At 49.8% G+C, this 18,067-nt stretch overlaps 1 protein-coding gene across 10 annotated transcripts in view; it reads right to left on the bottom strand.

Moving 5' to 3' along the window:
• TRAK1 (trafficking kinesin protein 1) overlaps positions 1-18,067 on the bottom strand; it is a 125,705-nt gene that overhangs the window by 34,459 nt on the left and 73,179 nt on the right. For all 10 annotated transcript variants that reach the window (XM_047874289.1, XM_047874282.1, XM_047874283.1 and 7 more), the window contains 3 exons: positions 9,750-9,826; positions 3,547-3,663; positions 298-398 (listed from right to left, as the gene is read on the bottom strand). In XM_047874289.1, coding sequence (XP_047730245.1) covers positions 298-398; positions 3,547-3,663; positions 9,750-9,800 — 269 coding nt within the window. In that variant the 5' untranslated portion in view covers positions 9,801-9,826. The remainder of the gene's footprint in view (positions 1-297; positions 399-3,546; positions 3,664-9,749; positions 9,827-18,067) is intronic.

Here is an 18,067-nt window from a genome sequence, read left to right as displayed (position 1 = left end):
AACGTGAGGCTCTGCTGACCCCCAGAGAATGCCTCACACCTTCTGCCCCAGGGGCCCACCATGGCATCTCTGGTTCCAGAACCCACCTGCCGGGCCCATGGCCAGGCCAGATCAATCAAAACTGCTAAATGTCCCGCTGAAATAGCACAATCAATCTGTTTGAGGCACGAGGAGATGCTCGGTCTGGGGAAGGCTGGGAGTGGCTGACCTTCACGGGCCGGTGAGGCGACCCTGCCGAGGCAAGTCCAGAGACCCTGGCAACAGCCAGCCGCCTGTGCCCCGGCCGCAGGGACTTACGGGGTGGAGCACACGGACTCGGGCTCGCTGTCCTCTGCAGCACTGGCGTAGAATTGCAGCAACTCATCCTTCATGGACAGCTCATGCCGGAGCTGGGACACCTGCACAGACACAGGGGGGGAACAGCTCATGCCGGAGCTGGGATACCTGCACAGACATGGCGGGGGACAGCTCATGCTGGAGCTGGGACACCTGCACAGACACGGCGGGGACAGCTCATGCCGGAGCTGGGACACCTGCACAGACAGGGTGGGGGCTCACATTCATCCCCAAGCACTGACAATGCCCCCGTCACTTTCCAGCACTTGCTGCTGGGGGGACAACATTTCGTTCCTTACCAAAAGTGAACGCGTGTAATTGATGCTGTGCTCGACAAAGAAAAGAGACTGCATTTGACCCCGTTTAAGAAAAATACAGTCCGTTATTTTTTGGACAGAAAGCCCTCTGCCTAAATTTATAATTTTTACTTTGGTTCAGAGATGAGGTGAGCGGGGACTAGAAGGTTCCAGAATGGTATTTGGGGGAGGGGGGCAAGGCAGCATATGGGTTTTGCAAGTAGCCAGATGATCGGCTGGGCAAACGGCCAGAGAAAAAGATCCTGTTACCAAATGAAAAAAAGAGGCCATTCACTTCTGCTGAAACAGAATGCCACCGCGGACCGGGACCCTGGCGATGCCAGCTCCGGGTGGGCAGCTACAAACAGCTTGTCACCCCTCACAGCCCCACCCTGTGACTGCTACACCCTCACAGGGCTCCCAGCCAAGCCTGGCCAGGCCTTGCTCTGTACTCAAGGATCACAAGATAGCAATTTCAGACACAGGGAGAACAGAGGCAGACATCAGGAAGTGGCCACACTGATTACTGCTAAGGCAGCTGTTGCAAATCACCTGATTTATACTTGATGTCTAAAATAAACAAACCTGTGCCATAAAAGTTTTCACTGCCCGTTTACCACTCAGTAAGGAGGAACAGGGAGCTACCGCTGTAAGCAAAAATTAGAACAAAGTTTTCGTTCTTTCTGGTTTCTAATCTGATTTGGGGTCCGTGGTTTATTTTGGCTTTCCTACACAACCGAGTGTTTATGACTTCCATGGAGAAGCAGACTTTATGTGCACAAAAGCTTTAGTTTCAATATCTAGACTGACAATTTAATAATATGCCAAAGGGGAGCATATCACAGCTTTCAAATTCAAAGCTTTTCCAAGCAAAAAGAGGTATTTCCACTTCCCAAGAGTTGCATGCCATTTGTGTGAGGCAAGAAGCCCCAACACAAGGGCAGGTGCGTGGGGAAGCAGCACGTGAGGGGCAATGGTTGACCATTTACTGGGTCCTGGGCAACACGTTCCTCTGCTCAGAAGACCAGGCTGAGGGGCGCCTGGGTGGCTCAGTCGGTTAAGCGTCCCACTTCAGCTCAGGTCATGATCTCGCGGTTTGTGGGTTTGAGCCCCGCCTCGGGCTCTGTGCTGACAGCTCAGAGCCTGGAGCCTGCTTCACGTTCTGTGTCTCCCTCTCTCTGCCACTCCCCTTCTCATGTTCTGTTTCTCTCTCAAAAATAAATAAGATTTAAAAAAAAAAGAAGACGAGGCTGACCTGGAATGCTTTAATGCCTGAGGGAAGGGGAAGTCAGGCCATGACCATTGGGGGCAAGGAAAGCAGGGGGCAACTTTACTTCTCCAAAACACAACCACATTTGACCTTATTGTCTTTCAAAAGACGCAGATCTATTTCATCATATGAAAACAATTATTAAACCCAGACAACAATAGCGGGGAACAGCTTTAATAAGGAAAAGGTCTGAATGCATCTAAGAGACACAAGTAAGGGCATCCCTTCCCACTTAGAAAGTTTCTGATAGAAAATAAGGGAGAAGAGAGGTGCCTGGGTGGTTCAGTCGGTTAAATGGCTGACTCCTGATTTCAGCTCAGGTCACGATCTCACAATTCTTGGGTTCGAGCCCCATGTTGGGCTCCGCGCTAACACTTCTGAGCCTGCTTGGGAATCTCTCTCTCAAAAATAAATACATGTTTAAAAAACAAAAAAACAAAAACAGGGGTGGCTGGGTGACTCAGTAGGTTAAGCGTCCAACTTCAGCTCAGGTCATGACCTAACAATTTGTGAGTTTGAGCCCTGTGTCAGGCTCTATGTTGACAGCTCAGAGCCTAGAGCCTGCTTCAGATTCTGTGTCACCCTCTCTGTCTGTGCCTCCCCTGCTCACACTTTGTCTCTCTCTCAAAAATAAACATTAAAAAAAGTAAAAAAAAAAAAAGGGGGGGGGGGAGAAGAAACCAGGAGAAGAAGAGTATCAAATGAAAGTCCTCACGGCTAAAATTCCAAATTAAAAGAACAGGATAATGGATAAGAAACTACAGGGGCGCCTGGGTGACTCAGTTGGTTGAGTGTCCGACTTTGGCTCAGGTCATGATTTCATGGTTTGTGAGTTCGAGCCCCGCTTCAGGCTCTGCACTTAACAGCTTGGACCAGGGAGCCTGCTTCAGATTCTGTGTCTCCCTTTCTCGCCGCCCCTCCCTCGCTTGTGCTCTCTCTCTCTCTCTCTCAAAAATAAACAAACAAACATTAAAAAAATAAAATTAAAAAAAAGGTACAAAGTAGGGCCCGGCTCTAACTCCTAAGCCTTGCGACACCATCTGACTCTGCAGAACTTGCCTCCTCCTGCCCACACCATGACCTTCCGGGAAACCAGTGGTACTCCTCTGAAACCCGAGTCCCTTAAGATAAACCTACTCTACCTCCTACCCCTGACCACTGATACTCTTTCACCAAGATTTGTATCATGGAAATGACAGGGTTTCTATCATGACAACAACAGGCTATTTTTTGGGTCTGTTTTACAAACATGAAATTATATTGTAAGGAAGACTGTGCGATCACCGGCCTCCTCTGCAGCACAGGCTGGCCTCCTCCTGACCGGGCTCCCCGCCAGCCTGCCCATGCCCACCCCCCTCAGGACCCTCTGCTCACTGCCGTCTTAGCCCATGTGCCCTCCTGCCACGTGCTGAGGGTCTTTCCCAGCCTATGGAGGATGCGGACTCTTGGGAGACAGGGACCATGAGGGCTGTTCCTACCCAGCTGGTGCCGTCCACACTGTCCAAAGGAGGGTCATGAACAGAAGGCGCAGCGGGAAGGCGGCTTTCTGCCTCCAGGTGGCCACTTCGGAGCAGGCAGGTCTAGGGGCCCTGAGCCCAAGCCCGCCCGAGCCCACCCGGCCCGGCCTTCGCCACAGCTCCTCACCTCCTCCCTGATGTGTTCCACTTGCTCTTCCAGAAGCTCGTTCCTCTCCGTTAGTGTCTTGTTCTTCTTCAACAACGACTGGCCGATCCGAGCAGCCAGTTCTAAATCCCGCTCTTTCTATGAAAGGCAAGAGTGAGAACAGACGTTCAAAACACCTGCGCTTCCTGAAGGAGCCAAGGGTGCTGCGTGTCAACTGAGGAAAACAGGGCATTTAGAAATGACAAAGGAATGAATCACTCGCCATCCGCATACCAGCATTCGATACCTGTTCAGAGAAGGGGGGCGCTCTGCCCACATAACGCGCAAGAGCTACGCAGACCTCGGGCAATAGGAGAGACCCTTAAAATCCCAGGAAAACAAGTCTCCGTTCCTACCAGAGAAACATGCTTCCGAAAACATTTCTCTGCAGCAGCTTTGGTATTTGTGAAATCCTTAAAAAGCCGGTCCCTAAGTTTCCTCAGGGAGGTGCCATCAGTAAAGAGGCAGACACCGGAGGTGTTAAGAAAGTTGTAACAAATAACTTCAGGTAACTTACTTAACGGGTAAGTTCAACTCCCATTCTTGACATGACTACTTTCCTTATAAAATTGAACCAAAAGCCTATTATCTCCTGATTGGTGTCCCATCTGAACAGGTGGCAAAGGCAAATGCGTACATGGCCTCGGGCCAACAGCTTCCACTTAACAAAGGTCAGGGAGACTCCAGATTAGCTTTTTATAAACCGTCAGTAGGTGGAGAATCATTTTTGTAATGGCAACTGCTATTTTGTTTTAAATGAAATTCAACGGCACAAACTTGAAATACCAAAGTGAATTCCACGTGATAAGGGTATTAACTAATGTTTACACTTTTGCTTGTCACGTATTTATGTAGGTGAGTATCAAGTCACAACCTAAGGTGCATTTCTTACAGTGGGTACTGGTCGAGTTTAACTGCTCCGGGCAAACCCTTCTCCATGACTGTAAGAGGTCGGGTTCTGCCCGAACATCCTCGGGACCCAATTCCCTCATCTGTTCTCTCATCTTAGATGGCGAGGGGAGATGGGGTTACCTTTGGAAAAGGCTTCTAGCATTATGATTCAGAAGTCAACGATATTTAAAAAAAAAAAAAAAAGGAAAACAAAGGCAGCTTTTACTTCTAACTTCTTACATCTGCACCAAATTATTCTGTGCATCAACAGCACACCTGCCCTGCTTCTCATGGGAGTTTCACTGAAATATGAGGCAAGCGCTGGAGGTCAAAGTACGGTCTGGGAGAACTCCGGATCTGACACTCTCTCTTGCACAGATGGTGGTCCCTCTCCCCTTGGTCTTCGCAGTCCTAAAACCTGCAACTGTTATCACCACTGCCCCAGAAGCTAGCTGGGTGTCACATCAAGGGCCACAGATACGTCCAACTTATTCCCACAATTCGTGCCTCCTCCTGTGCCTGCCAAGGAACAAAGGGGACCAGCCCAATGAGCTGCACAATGAGCTGCCCAATGAGCTGAGACACTCCTCTCTGTGGACTTACCCACGCTGGTTACAGCGTCTTCCAAGGAGGGTCCCTAGCTCCACAGGTGTGCTCATCTGGTCCCTGGGGGAAAGGACCTCAAGGGACTGCGGGAGGGAACCTAGCTCTCCAGGCCAACTCAAAGCGAGCATTTGGTGCAGGCAGTTTCAGCCAAACTGGAGTACCAGTGTCCATTTGGAAGCATGGTCTCCGCGAACGTAACGCAAGTCTACTAAATCCGTCCACCGGAACAAGCTCTCATGCTGAATACCCAGCCAGCACTTCATGCCCATTGGCCGCTGTGCCGTCACCACGCGTCCATCCCGGCGCGGACCGTGCTGAGTTCCAACAAGCACAGGCATTCTGTACGCCCGGGGCCACGTCCTGTGGGCAGACCCCACGGCACACAAATCAAGCAAATATGGTCATCATGGAGGTCCGCTGGGCAAGGCCAGCTGGAGCACCCGAAGGACGGCGAGGGCTTCCCACGCACACAGAGGCCAGAGCTCAAGGGCAACAAGCAGGGGAAGAAAAAACCAATGAGCTGTGCGCCCAATGAAGCCCTCGCCCTCCGCCATTACACGGCAAACCTCAGACCTGGGGCCTCCCTGCCTGCAGCTGGGCGCCCTCCCTCATCTACACCAAAGATCTCATCTTTAGAGTAACATAAAAACTCTCTGCTGGGAAAAAAAAAAAAAAAAGACAAAAAGTAATGGTAAAAATATTTATGGATGAAATGAAAAATTAAACAAGTTACATGGTGCCTAAAGGTTATCTAAGGGAGGATGCCTGGCTGGCTCAGTCACTAGAGCAAGGGACTCGATCTCCGGGTTGTAGGGTCAAGCCCCACATTGGGTATAGAGACTACTTAAAAGTTATCTAAAGGTAGTTCATCTAAAAGTTACAATAGGTAAAAACTTACTGTAGTAGAGCTGTGTTTTCTTTCCTAAGGGGGACAGACGGGTTGGGTTTCTTCTGGAGAACCAAAGGAATGAAAGCACTCCTATTTATTACAACCCGCCGACATACGGTAAGTGTTTACTTCTAAAAACAGGAAAACACCTAGGCTATGACCACTGGGCTAAACGACAGTGAGAACGACAGGTTGCAAATAAATCATTTAGGCCCTTGGAAATCAACAATGAAGAGAGCCGGTTCCTTCCTTCCTCGGGAAATGCAGCACGTGGAGCTCATTCCAATTGCCTGTGCTTTGATGAAAAGGATTGTGACGTGGCTCAGCCCCTTTTGCCCGTGGCACTCGTGCTGTCTGACACAGCCCTGAGGATGGAGAGCAACAAGCCTCCCACACTGAGCAGCTGACTCATCTCATTCACCGATCTCAGGATAAAACGCATGACTAAGGGACCCTCGGAACAGCCCTCTCCAAAAGGTAACTCCAGCGGCAGGATGCCAGGCAAGCTGCGGAATCCTCTTTCCCGTGGAGGCGAAGCAAGAGCTCCCCTCCCGCCCCCCTCCCGACGGGCTGTGCACTGGCATCCTGTGCACACCCAGCCGCCTCCCTCCCCGGCACCCTGCCTGCAGATGGCAGGCCTGCAAACCAAAGCAGATGATCAGAGGAAAGGGAACCGAAGCCAAGCCGAGCACGGTACAATTGTCACGTGACCCAGGCCGGGAGACTTTAACCCGGGAACCACCTAGTTCCAAGGAAAGGCAGTGACTCAGATATGGCTCTTATCAGGACAAGAATGGCATTAAAACAGAGACACCCAGACCACTGCCATGGTGAGCTGCTAAAAATAAAACAGACAAGGCACAAGAGAGCCACCTGAGGAAAGCGCCCCACAAGCCTTCTTTCCAACAACTCGCTTTTTAAAAGGATGACGGCAGGAGACGGGCTGGGGGAGGGGAACTACTGACACCCAGTATCCGGTATCCGCACGAAGGGATGTGGTCCCCGGCCTCTTCGGAAGCAAGCCTCAGACGTTCAAGCGGAGACAAATCTCGCCCTGTGGGGGGGATCACGTGGACTCCAGCTCACGCCTGGCAGGAGCCAAGAACTGCACGCAGTGGGCACTCACAGAGGCAGCATCCCAGAAAAAGTACGAAACAAAACGGAGGGAGCTGCAAGATGACTCCTGTGCTCATGGGGCTCATGGGGGGGTGGGGAGGCGGGCTGTGTACAGACCACCTGGGGCTGTGGTGACGGATGGCTTCACAGGTCCCCATGAGCCAGGGAAAGATGGGGCAGGTCCCTGGCGACAAGTTAGAAGGGGTTTCAGAATGTGGTCCGTAGGTGGCTTTTGGATACCACAGTGAGGTCTCCTAAGTGTCTCCAAGTGTGGGGGGTGGGGCAAAGTGGTCAGCAGGCTTGGGATGGGGGCAGCTGCAGAGAAAAACAAAACCTCACCGCTGAGGCTCTGGGGGCCGGTGGAGCGGAGTGGCCTTGGAATGAAAAGAAAGGTGGTCCAGACGTAGCCCCCTAAGAAGACTGGATGGCTAACAGTGGGGGGGTGAGGGGCGGATGCTGGAAACACAAGGGGGTCCTGACAGCTGACAGCATGGCACGACGGGGGGGGGGGGGGGGGGGGGTGCTGGGGAATGGACACAGTGGGAAAGGTTCTGTGATGAACCATTTTCAAAGCCAGTGGTGCCAGGGCACCTGGATGGCTCAGTCAGTTGAGCGTCCAACCTTGGATCAGGTAATGATCTCACAGTTCGTGAGTTTGAGCCCCGTATCGGGCTCTGTGCTGTCAGCACACACCCTGCTTTGGATCCCTGTCCCCTTCTCTCTCTGCCCCTCCCCCACTTGTGCTCTCTCTCAAAAATAAACATTAAAAAAAATTATGGGGCACCTGGGTGGCTCAGTTACGTGTCCAACTTCAACTCAGGTCTTCTCTTGAGGTTCAGGAGTTTGAGCCCCACATCGGGCTCTGTGCTGACAGCCCAGAGCCTGGAGCCTGCTTCCAATTCTGTGTCTCCCTCTCTCTCTGCCCTTCCCCCATTCGTGTTCATTCTCTCTCTCCCTCTCTCAAATATAAATAAACATTAAAAAAAAATAAAGAATAAAAAGTCAGTACTGCCAACCAAGCTGGCCCCCAAGTGCCTAATGCCAGCCACTTCCCACCAGAAGGCCTTGTCACACAGCCCAAAACCTAGCATCACTTGCTTGGGCCTGAGAAGTTGGTAACCGCTGTGACATGCAGGTGGCCAAGTGGCCTCAGCTCCTGCCCACACTCAACACAGCTGGCTCCACTAGTGGGGGACCAACTGCGGGAGAAGGGGGGGAACGAGCTGCTGGGCAGGTGAGCCCTGAGAAACTCAGGGGGAATTCAGAGTCCAGGCTTCGGAGCAGCTATGAGAAAACTGGATATGCAGATGGGAATAAACACAGGGGAAGAGAGACATAAAAAATGGGGTAAATGAGGCGCCTAGGTGGTTCAGTCGGTTAAGCGTCCGACTTCAGCTCAGGTCATGATCTCACGGTCTGTGAGTTTGAGCCCTGTGTTGGCCTCTGTGCTGACAGCTCAGAGCCTGGATCCTGCTTCAGATTCTGTGTCTCCCTCTCTCTGCCCCTCCTCCGCGCTCTCTCTCAAAAATAAATGTTAAAAAAAAATTTTTTTTAATAAAAAAAAAAAAGCGGGGTAAAAAGACGCCTCTAAAAACTCTGGGTCCCATCACTCCCACTCAGCCCTGTGTTTCAACCTTGTCCCACAACCGGCCGAAAATGACAACCATGATTTCTGCATTTCCCACATGATTCTCCTCTTTTCCTGGAGAAGGGCTAATGAATAAGAACATGACCCAAAGTCAATCCCAGTTCCAGAGCAGAAACAAGGGTCTAAGTTAGCACCTGTGCCATGAAGGCCTGGTAACATTTAAAGCCGGGCACTTATTCAATATACACTTATAAGAACCTACGGTGTTCTGGCCGGTTCTAGGCATGGGGGTCTACATATGCTACTCATCTGTTTGTAGAGGTGTGCACAGCACCGGGATTCTCAACTGCCAACAGAATGCTAAGAAGAAACTGAGAAAACCAGTCTCTAAAATACCAGCAACTCATCCAACCCTAAGCAAGTTTCCTATATTTTTCTTTCCATGCTGATTTTATTTCTATGCTGCATATTATTCCCTTAACCTGATGGAAGTGTTTTTTTTTTAATATATAGATATGGATAATGATGTATTTTTCTGACATTTTTAGACACCCTTAAAATATAGTATTACAATACAGTTTAAAGGTTTTTAAAAAATCTTAAACTTTGGGGTGCCTGGGTGGGTCAGTCAGTTAAGCGTCCGACTTCGGTTCAGGTCGTGATCTCACGGTTTGTGAGTTCAAGCCCCACACTGGGCTCTGCACTGACAGCTCAGAGCCTGGAGTCTGCTTCAGATTCTGTGTCTCCCTCTTTCTCTCTGCCCCAACCCCATTCATTCTCTCTCTCTTTCTCTCTCTCTCTCTCTCAAAAATAAACATTAAATTTTTTTTTTGTAATTTTAAAAATCTTAAACTGGCTATTCTAGCAAGTAGTCCTATTTTATATCTTTAATACATTCCTTTTAAAACCTAACATACCTTGTACAAAGTTATAGCTACAAAGACTTACATAGCTACCAGTTCAAAAAGTAAAACCATTGCATTATACCCTGAGAGGGCCCAATTCTGGTAATTCTTCACTCAGACAATAATGTATTCTTTAATCAATTTAATCAGTCAATCATAAATGGCCCTTTGCCTCCCAGGAAACACTTACCTCCTCAAGAAGCCGAGTGACAGCATCTATGTCATTATACGTCTTAGTCATCTGGCCAACTCTTTCAGCACATAAAACTGCAAAAAATAAAAGTGGCAATGAAACGACAATCACAAACGGGCCAAACAAATGACCCACCAAAACAGGTGGCCCTCAAATTGTGCCTGTGGATCAGACACAAAGGGTTGTTGGTTTTGCTGTGTTCAACCCACACTGTGCTGAGCACCATTGGATTTCATTTCTGGGGAAGAGCCCCAAGGAGGACTGAGAGAGGGGTAACTTCCCATCCTGCAAGGGTTTGACACTGTGTGTGTGTGTGTGTGTGTGTGTGTGTGTGTGTGCGCGCGCGTGCGTGCGCACTCACGTGCATGTGCACACTTAGAGGTGACACTACGGACGAGGCGCTGGAGTGGAAAGGGGTCTGGCTGCATATAAACTCAGCAAACGGAAGTGGGTCAGCAGCACAGCCACCAATGTGTGACTTACCAGAACGAGAGGGTGTAGACCTCACTAACCATACAGACCCAACCACATAGACAGAGTGGGATCCTTCAGAAAGCAGCTGGTGGTGCAATTATTAAATAACACTTTTAGCTGATAATGACATGATGACAAAGCTCCTCCCCTCCCCTCCCCTCAATTCTACGCCTAGGAGACCAGTTTCTACACCACGAAAACCAGGGTAGTAGATTCTTCTTTAATCAACACCAAAAAGACTATTACTGCTACACACAAATACGCATACATACACAGAGTGATATTTCATCATATATATAATTTACTGTGGTCATAAGAGGCTGTATGTAGGCCACTTTAGAACTGACCGTCTTTGTTCTCCTGTGGGGGGAAAAAGGTCATGTGATGAAAGAATGCTTTAGTCTGCGGAAAAACCTCAGGGTTGCTGTATTTAAATAGATGGCAGGGAATCGATTCGCGATTCAACAAACACCAAGAAGGTAGCCTAGGCTTTATTCCGGGGAGGAAGGAATGAATGTAAATGGGCTGAGGACCCAAGTGTAAAAAATTATAAACTTGCCACTTTTGCAAGAAGTAACCTCATAGGAACTCTTTATAACGACGACTCTACAAAATAATTCTTGGTGAAGACTTGGCGAAGCTCTCACAATGACCCACATTCAGTAGCAGCCCAAGCAAGGCATTTGGAAATTAAGTGGGTTACTCAGCCAACCTAACACTACTAGTAGATTCTACGACTGGAATGCAATAGGTCTCTAAATATTTTATCAAACCCAAGTAAAGATCGGCCTCGTGAATGGGCTCGGAGGAATCTGATCTGTTGGAATGATTTTCTAACTGAAGGAGCCCCGAAATCTGGCTCCAAATCTGAAATCCTACCAGCAAGGCCTTCCGGAGCCAGGAGGCGGGGCCCCTCCCTCTGCCGCCTTCACCCTGCACTTGATGAGAGCTGAGGGGGGTGGGGGCGGGGGCTCGCCTCAGGAACTCTCCTTCCTCCCCTCCAGGGGAGCTGCCTGGCTAGGGGGATTTGTAAGGGTTGGTTTACACCAGAGTTTAATTTGATGGAGGTGGAGTCCGGCTCAAATTGCTCTAAACTGTTCCCTTAGCCCTGGGTCAGGAAAAATCCCTAAGTGAAGATTCCTACGCCCCGACAGGAGTTAGTTTTCATGCTAGACAGCTGTGCTGGGCTGTGGGCGCGCAGATAAAGATGCAGGAGCCCCCCCCCCCCCCCCTCACCGACTCCCGGGTCGACTGGAAACAGACCCCCTTCCCCCTTCCCCACCCCCACCGCAGTCACAAAAGGCCTCTGTGCTGAAACCGGGATTATGACTGGGGGCCTGCTTAGTGCCCCCCTTGCCTTCGAGGACCACGCCCTCTGCTGTTGGGGAGGAAAATTACACCGGGCTGCACCTTAACTAATCTGGCCCCATGTCACCCTAACACGAGAGAGCATGATTCGGTGCGGCTTTTTTTTCTCCGGGATTGTGTTAGAAATTACACTTACATTTTGTGGGCTAATTTTTTGAATTGAGGTCACTGTAGTTAATCGTGTAAATAACCACATGCAGATGCAGGAAATAATACAGAGATCTCTTATACCCTTTACCCCGTTTCCCTGCAGGGGTAACATTTGGCAAAATGATATTCCAGCCAGGGCACTGACATTGATAAAATCCAGGAATCTGACTCCGATTTCCTCAGACTAACTGGTGCTCGCTCATCTGTGTGTGCACGTGTGCTTGCGTGCTCCTGAATGACAAAGCTCTAACAATTCTATCACCTGTGTAGGTTTGTGTATCTACGACCACAAAGATCCCTCGTGTTGCCCTTGTCTGAGGCTAATCTTAAAAAGCTTTAATGTACTTTAACTATTGGCCCCATAGATGTAAACCTGGAATGGTGGGCTTTCTCTAGCATCAACCAGTCGGGCACATACTGTCACCATGCCCCCATGGTGACAGGAGGGCAGGGGTGACCATTCACATTCAGTCAGGGCTACAGGGTGAGGTAGAGACCTCCCCAAAGTCCCCAGGCCTTTGACAGCTCCCAGCTTCAGAAGTCAGAGGCATAAGTGAAAAACCACTGTTGACCCTGAGTTGTTAAGGTATGTGCACTGTTGTTCCAGTTATGTTTTAAAAAATACGTACAATTCCAACCGGGAGAAAATGTACTGATTCATAATACACAGAAAAAAAACTAGGATAGCCATAAAAATAATTGACATTTAGATGGTATTACACATTTTAATTTTTGTGCTTTAAAAAGAATTTGTTTTTGTAGTGACCATGCACTGACAGGAAAAGAATTACTTAAAATATTTTTCAGAAAATATACAGTCGACTATAGTTATAGGGTCCTGGGATCCTCCCTGATGCAACTTTTAAGAGAAATCAGTAACAGCAGCAGCAGAGAAATCAGACCCTTACTGGGCACACTTTCTATGGCCAGTACATGTTCAATACTACTCTAACGGATTATCAATAAATGCTACAGGATAGAACTTTAACTCCATTTTACAAATGGGAACCAGAAGCCCAGAGTGGTGAAATAACTCCTCTGATGTCATACAGCTAGCAAATGGTGAATTTCAAAAAAAAAAAAAAAAGAGGAGGGGGAGGGGGGAAGGGGTTGCAGAGGAGGGAGGATGAGGAAGGAGGGAGGGGGAGGGAGGAAGGAGGGGGGAAAGGAGGAGGGGGAAGGGGAGAAAGGCGGAGGGGGAGGAAGGGGGAGGGGGAAGACGAAGAGGAAGACAAAGGAGAAGAGGAAGACGAAGACGAGATTCCCAGCAAGGGCAATAGTTAACATTTATAAAGTCCCTTCTACGTCTGAGATTTAAGGATCTTTTTCCTTAAGCCTCACCACACCCCTGAAGGGTTTGTGCTGTTGTGACTAGTCCACAGATGAGAAAACTGTTGCCGGGAGAAGTTAAGGACCCGACTGAAGTCACAGCAAATGAGGCTGTAAGGTAAGGACTGCACCTAGGCCAATTTGGCTCCTGTCCTAACTAAGTGAGGGGGGGAACCATAAAGGATCCAAGGTCAAGGCTGAGGCTGGCACAAATCAACAAGTCTTGGAAGCATAAACAGAGCAAGAAACGTCTGGTATAGGGGAAAGATCTCTGGTGCCACGACTCCGAGGCTTAGGTTTTCATAGGACACTCTACCAAGGTCATGAGGCCCTGGAAAAGCCCTGTAATTGTGTCTTCGGTTTCCTCTTCCAAGAAATGAGGGGGGCAGGAGTGAGAACAATGAGGTGGGAAAATAGCCAGTGAGGCCTTTAAACAGTAAGACAAGTACGGGCTGCACTTTCCAAGCAGCTTTCTAGATACTCAACGTCCAATAAACCACGGTCCTGTTTCTCTCTCCACGGGAACAGTGTTCCAAATGGAGGCTCCAGTTCTGACCAAGGGAGCACTACCCAATCAATCCACTTCCACTCAAAGGATGTTCAAAAAAAAGAAAAGGACAGCCATAAACCTCTACAACAACATGGTAACAGTAGGGTCCAAGTTCTAGAAAAAGAAGTGTAATACGCCAACAGTAGCAAAGCAGATAGAGTGGACACTTAGACACCTCTAACAGTGTCAAACTAACGTGTACCCAACGTGCACCAGGCTCTGTGCTGAGAAGGGCAGGAGACTAGCCCTTCCAGGACACACAGAAAACGGGCAGGTTCCCCATCAGGGCATTCCTGGGCAGGAACCTAGGGTGTGTGAGACCCGGCAAGTCCCTTTAGGGACTCTGGACTTTAATAATGGGACAACTGAAGCCACTGGAGGGTTCTCAAACGGGGAGGGTCTACAAAAAAGCTGTATTTCAGGGACGATTCTGGCTCCAGCACAGAGAAACGGTGGGAGGTGGGGGTGGAGGTGGTCAAAGCTGTTGACAAATCCAAGGAAATTCTAAGTGGCTGCAAAAGTGGAGAGAAGTGGTCTCTTTTCTTGAGAGAGTTACAAGAGAAGACAGGGTGGGTGGTAAATCAGAAAGATAGGATCTGGGCTTCTTGCTGGGGCAGAGGGGACAAAGGCACTCCACTTCCTAGGCCTAGGGTCCCCGGGCAAGACAGGCCGGTGAGACAGAAGCTCAGAAGCACGCTGCGGCTGCCCCAGCACAATCACTGGCGAAGGGGACAGCGGCTGAGGTCACCACGGGATCATGTGTGTGCCAGGCAGAGGGCCGTGCACAGCCCACAGCAGGAATGCCCTCCCGGGAGCTGGAGGTACTAAACTGTGGTTAGGAAGAATCCGATTTGCAGTGAGAAAAGGGTTGAGTGCCGATCCTTGGGTGGGCAGGTAGAATCATGAAGTCAAATTCGAATGAGTGGCCCCGGGGCCGGCTGAGCAGAGACAGGGAGGCCCGAACTGGGTTGTCAGCTAACTGAAGGTGCAGATCAGAAGGGAGGCGGGGTGCTCTGGCTGAAAATCAGGAATGCAAACTTGATGCAAATTAAACCGTGCCCAAAACGATTTTGAGGATAAATGCTGGCAGCCATCTTCAGCCAAGAAATCCCCAGTATCCACAGAGAGCAGGCCCTGAATAGAAATGAGTCCTTGCCTAATGCCAAGGAGATGCAGCCAAGTGAGAGGCGTGGGGGTAAAGACCTGAGGCCCAAGAGAAATCCCCACAGGGAAGAAAACAATGGGGCCGGGGACTGGGGGGGGGGGGAGGGGGGGGACAGATGTCTCCAGGGACAGATCGGAAGTGGCCATCTGAAGGAGCCCTGGGGCAGGAGCGGGAGAAGAGGGCAGAGGCTGTGCAGGCAGTAGGGCGGCCAGAGCAGGGAGCCAGAGGCACAACTCAGGAGGCCTGACTGATGAAGTGGAGGGCAAGAAGGTCCCAGCACACAACCTGTGAACCTGTGTCTTCTCGTCACATTAACAGGCTTGACAAGACCCCCTTGACATTTTGGCCTTATCAGACTTCTCGGAGAAACTCTTGTCAGCAGCCCTCACTTCCCATTTATGTGCTGCATTTTGGTGAAATGGTTCCCCTAAAGTTATGTCAACAGTTAGCTCTCATCATTTGTCTTAATTTTTTTTTTTTTACCTTTTACTTATTTTTGAGAGAGAGAGAGAGAAAGCATGAGCAGGGGAGAGGCAGACAGAGAGGGAGACACAGAATCTGAAGCAGGCTCCAGGCTCTGAGCTGTGAGCACAGAGCCCGACGTGGGGCTCGAACTCACAAACCGCAAGATGGTGACCAGAACAGAAGTTGGACGCTTAACTGACTGAGCCACCCGGGCGCCCCTGCTCTCATCATTTCTTAACCTAATTTTGAGAACATTTCTCCTATGTCAGTTTTACATACGTATGGAGCAAATAAGTGAATGAATATTTTGCACACATACAAATATGTGTGAGGGTGACATAAATGCACACATATATAAAATTATACACCTATATACACATAAGTGTGTGTGTATCGCAAGACCTCAGGGGACACTGCTCCCTTGTAACACTAAGACCAAGTAGCCAACATCCATGAAAGGAGGGAAGATATTCACGACTGCCCATTACATTTGCACCTTTGGGTAGTTTGGCCGTGTGTTCTAGCTTATTCACAGGTCATTTCTTTAATTAACTAGAACACTTTTTCAACTTTTTTTTAGAACCCGATTCTAGTCCCCTTCCCCGATAATTTCTCCTTTTATCTTCTGTACCTTAGCACTAGCTTTTTTTTTAAAAGTAAATTTTATTTTCTGTAATATTTATTATAACAACCATACAATATTGAATAAACTTTCGATACGCCCAGTGGAGACAGGAGCTGGCACTCAAGTATCAGAGAAAAGCACGGTCCACAAAGCGGTGGATTATCCCCCCCCCCCCCTCTGACCGGTAACAGCAGCCGTCAGTTGAAAAAGCATCCCTACATTTGGCCCCTGATCCTCCAGGAAGTAAACCTAATACCTAGTTACTCTCTGCCCTGCCCCTGGCAAGGGGTGGGAGGTTCAGAACCTGAAAGCCAAAGCTGAAAAGATCCCCATGAAATTCTAAATGAGTCACCACCGCTGCTAAGTTTCCAGGCATTACAGAATAAACGTCCTTTATTTAAAGCTTTGTCTACATGCTTTAGAATTTGATTTGTCAATGCTCCACTTAAAAACCCTCACCAGCTCTGCCACTGCCCACAAGCAGCAGCCTCGATACATAAATCATCCAGGGACCATCCATACCGGCTCCTCGCCGCCCCCATGCCCATTTGCCATCACGGCTCAGCCCTCCCTATGACACCACTCTCGGATGTCTGGCTTGGTTCCAGGTGTGCCCGTTTCCTTCTGCAGGGACAGTCCCTCTCCTGCTCCTCCATCTGGGGAGTTTCTGCTCCTCCCCAACGCCCGTCTTCCTGCTGGGAAGATTTCCCATGGAAGATGGCTAGCAGTCATCCAGACGGGGCGGCTTGGCAAAGCATTCCGACGAGGGGGACATCTCTGAATGGCTGTTCTGACTCAGCCGCAGGGCCGCAATCCCTGCGTGTCGCGGCCAGACACAGGGCGGGTGGGCTAGAGGCATGGATCTCCGAACTTTCTGGCATGGATCTCCGAACTTTCTGGCAGCGAAACTCAGGCTCTGAAAGTCACAGGACTTGCCTGAGGTCACAGACTTTAACCGTCCCCTGGGCCTCAGGGCGCCTGGGTGGCTCAGTCGATTAAGCCTCCGACTTCCAGCTCAGGTCACGACCTCACAGTCCGTGAATTCGAGCCCCACGCTGGGCTCTGTGCTGACAGCTCAGAGCCTGCAGCCTGCTTCGGATTCTATGTCTTCCTCTCTCTCTGCCCCTTCCCTGCCTGCACTCTCTCACTCTCTCTCAAAAAAAAAAAAAACTTAAAAAAAAAAAATTCCCCTAGGCCTCTACCCAAGAGAAATAAAAACCTATGTCCACCCAAAACTTGTACACAAATGTTCGCAGCAGCATTCCCTGTTATAAGCCAGAACGTGGAAACACACAAATGACTCTCTACTGGTGAACGGATACACGAGATGCGGTATGTGTGTGCAGTCTGTAAAAAGGAACGAAGCATGGGGGTGCCTGGGTGGCTCAACTGGCTCAGGGTCTGACTCCCGATTTCAGCTCAGGTCATGATTTCATCGTGCGTCGCATCGAGCTCCGCGTCAGGCTTCGCGCTGCCGGTTCGGAGCCCGCTTGGGATTCTCTCTCTCCCCCTCTCTTGCACACTAACACCTCTCTCTCTAAATAAATAAAGAAACTTTCTCTAAATGAATAAATAAGCACTGATACACGCTGCAACGTGGAGGAACCTCAAAAACTTGATGCTCAGAAGCAGCCAGGCACAAAAGACCATACTCTGTAGGATCCCATTCCTATTCAGTACCCGATACGGGCCGATTAGAGAGCAGGTAAGTGGCTGCCGGGGGCTGGGAGTGGGGTGGGATTAGCTGTGAACAGGGGTGAGGGAGCTCACACAGGGAGGGGATACAATGTTCTAAAACTGAACTGTGGTGGGGACACCTGGGTGGCTCAGTCAGTTGAGTGTCCGACTCTTGATTCTGGCTCAGGTCATGATCCCAGGGTCGTGGGATGGAGCCCTGCGTTGGGCTCCACACTAAGCACGGAGCCTGCTTAAGATTCTCTCTCTCTCTCTCTCTATCTCTCTCTCTCTCTCTCTCTCTCTCTCCGTCCCTCGCTACAGCATGCATGTGCGCTCTCTCTCCCTCGCTCTCTAAAAGACTAAATAAGGGGCGCCTGGGTGGCGCAGTCGGTTAAGCGTCCGACTTCAGCCAGGTCACGATCTCGCGGTCCGTGAGTTCGAGCCCCGCGTCAGGCTCTGGGCTGATGGCTCGGAGCCTGGAGACTGTTTCCGATTCTGTGTCTCCCTCTCTC

The sequence above is a fragment of the Prionailurus viverrinus genome, chromosome C2 (genome assembly GCF_022837055.1).
Source record: "Prionailurus viverrinus isolate Anna chromosome C2, UM_Priviv_1.0, whole genome shotgun sequence".
Taxonomy (NCBI): Eukaryota; Metazoa; Chordata; class Mammalia; order Carnivora; family Felidae; genus Prionailurus; species Prionailurus viverrinus.
The sequence above is the reverse complement of the archived record's forward strand: the minus strand, read 5'-3'. Positions and strand labels throughout refer to the sequence as shown.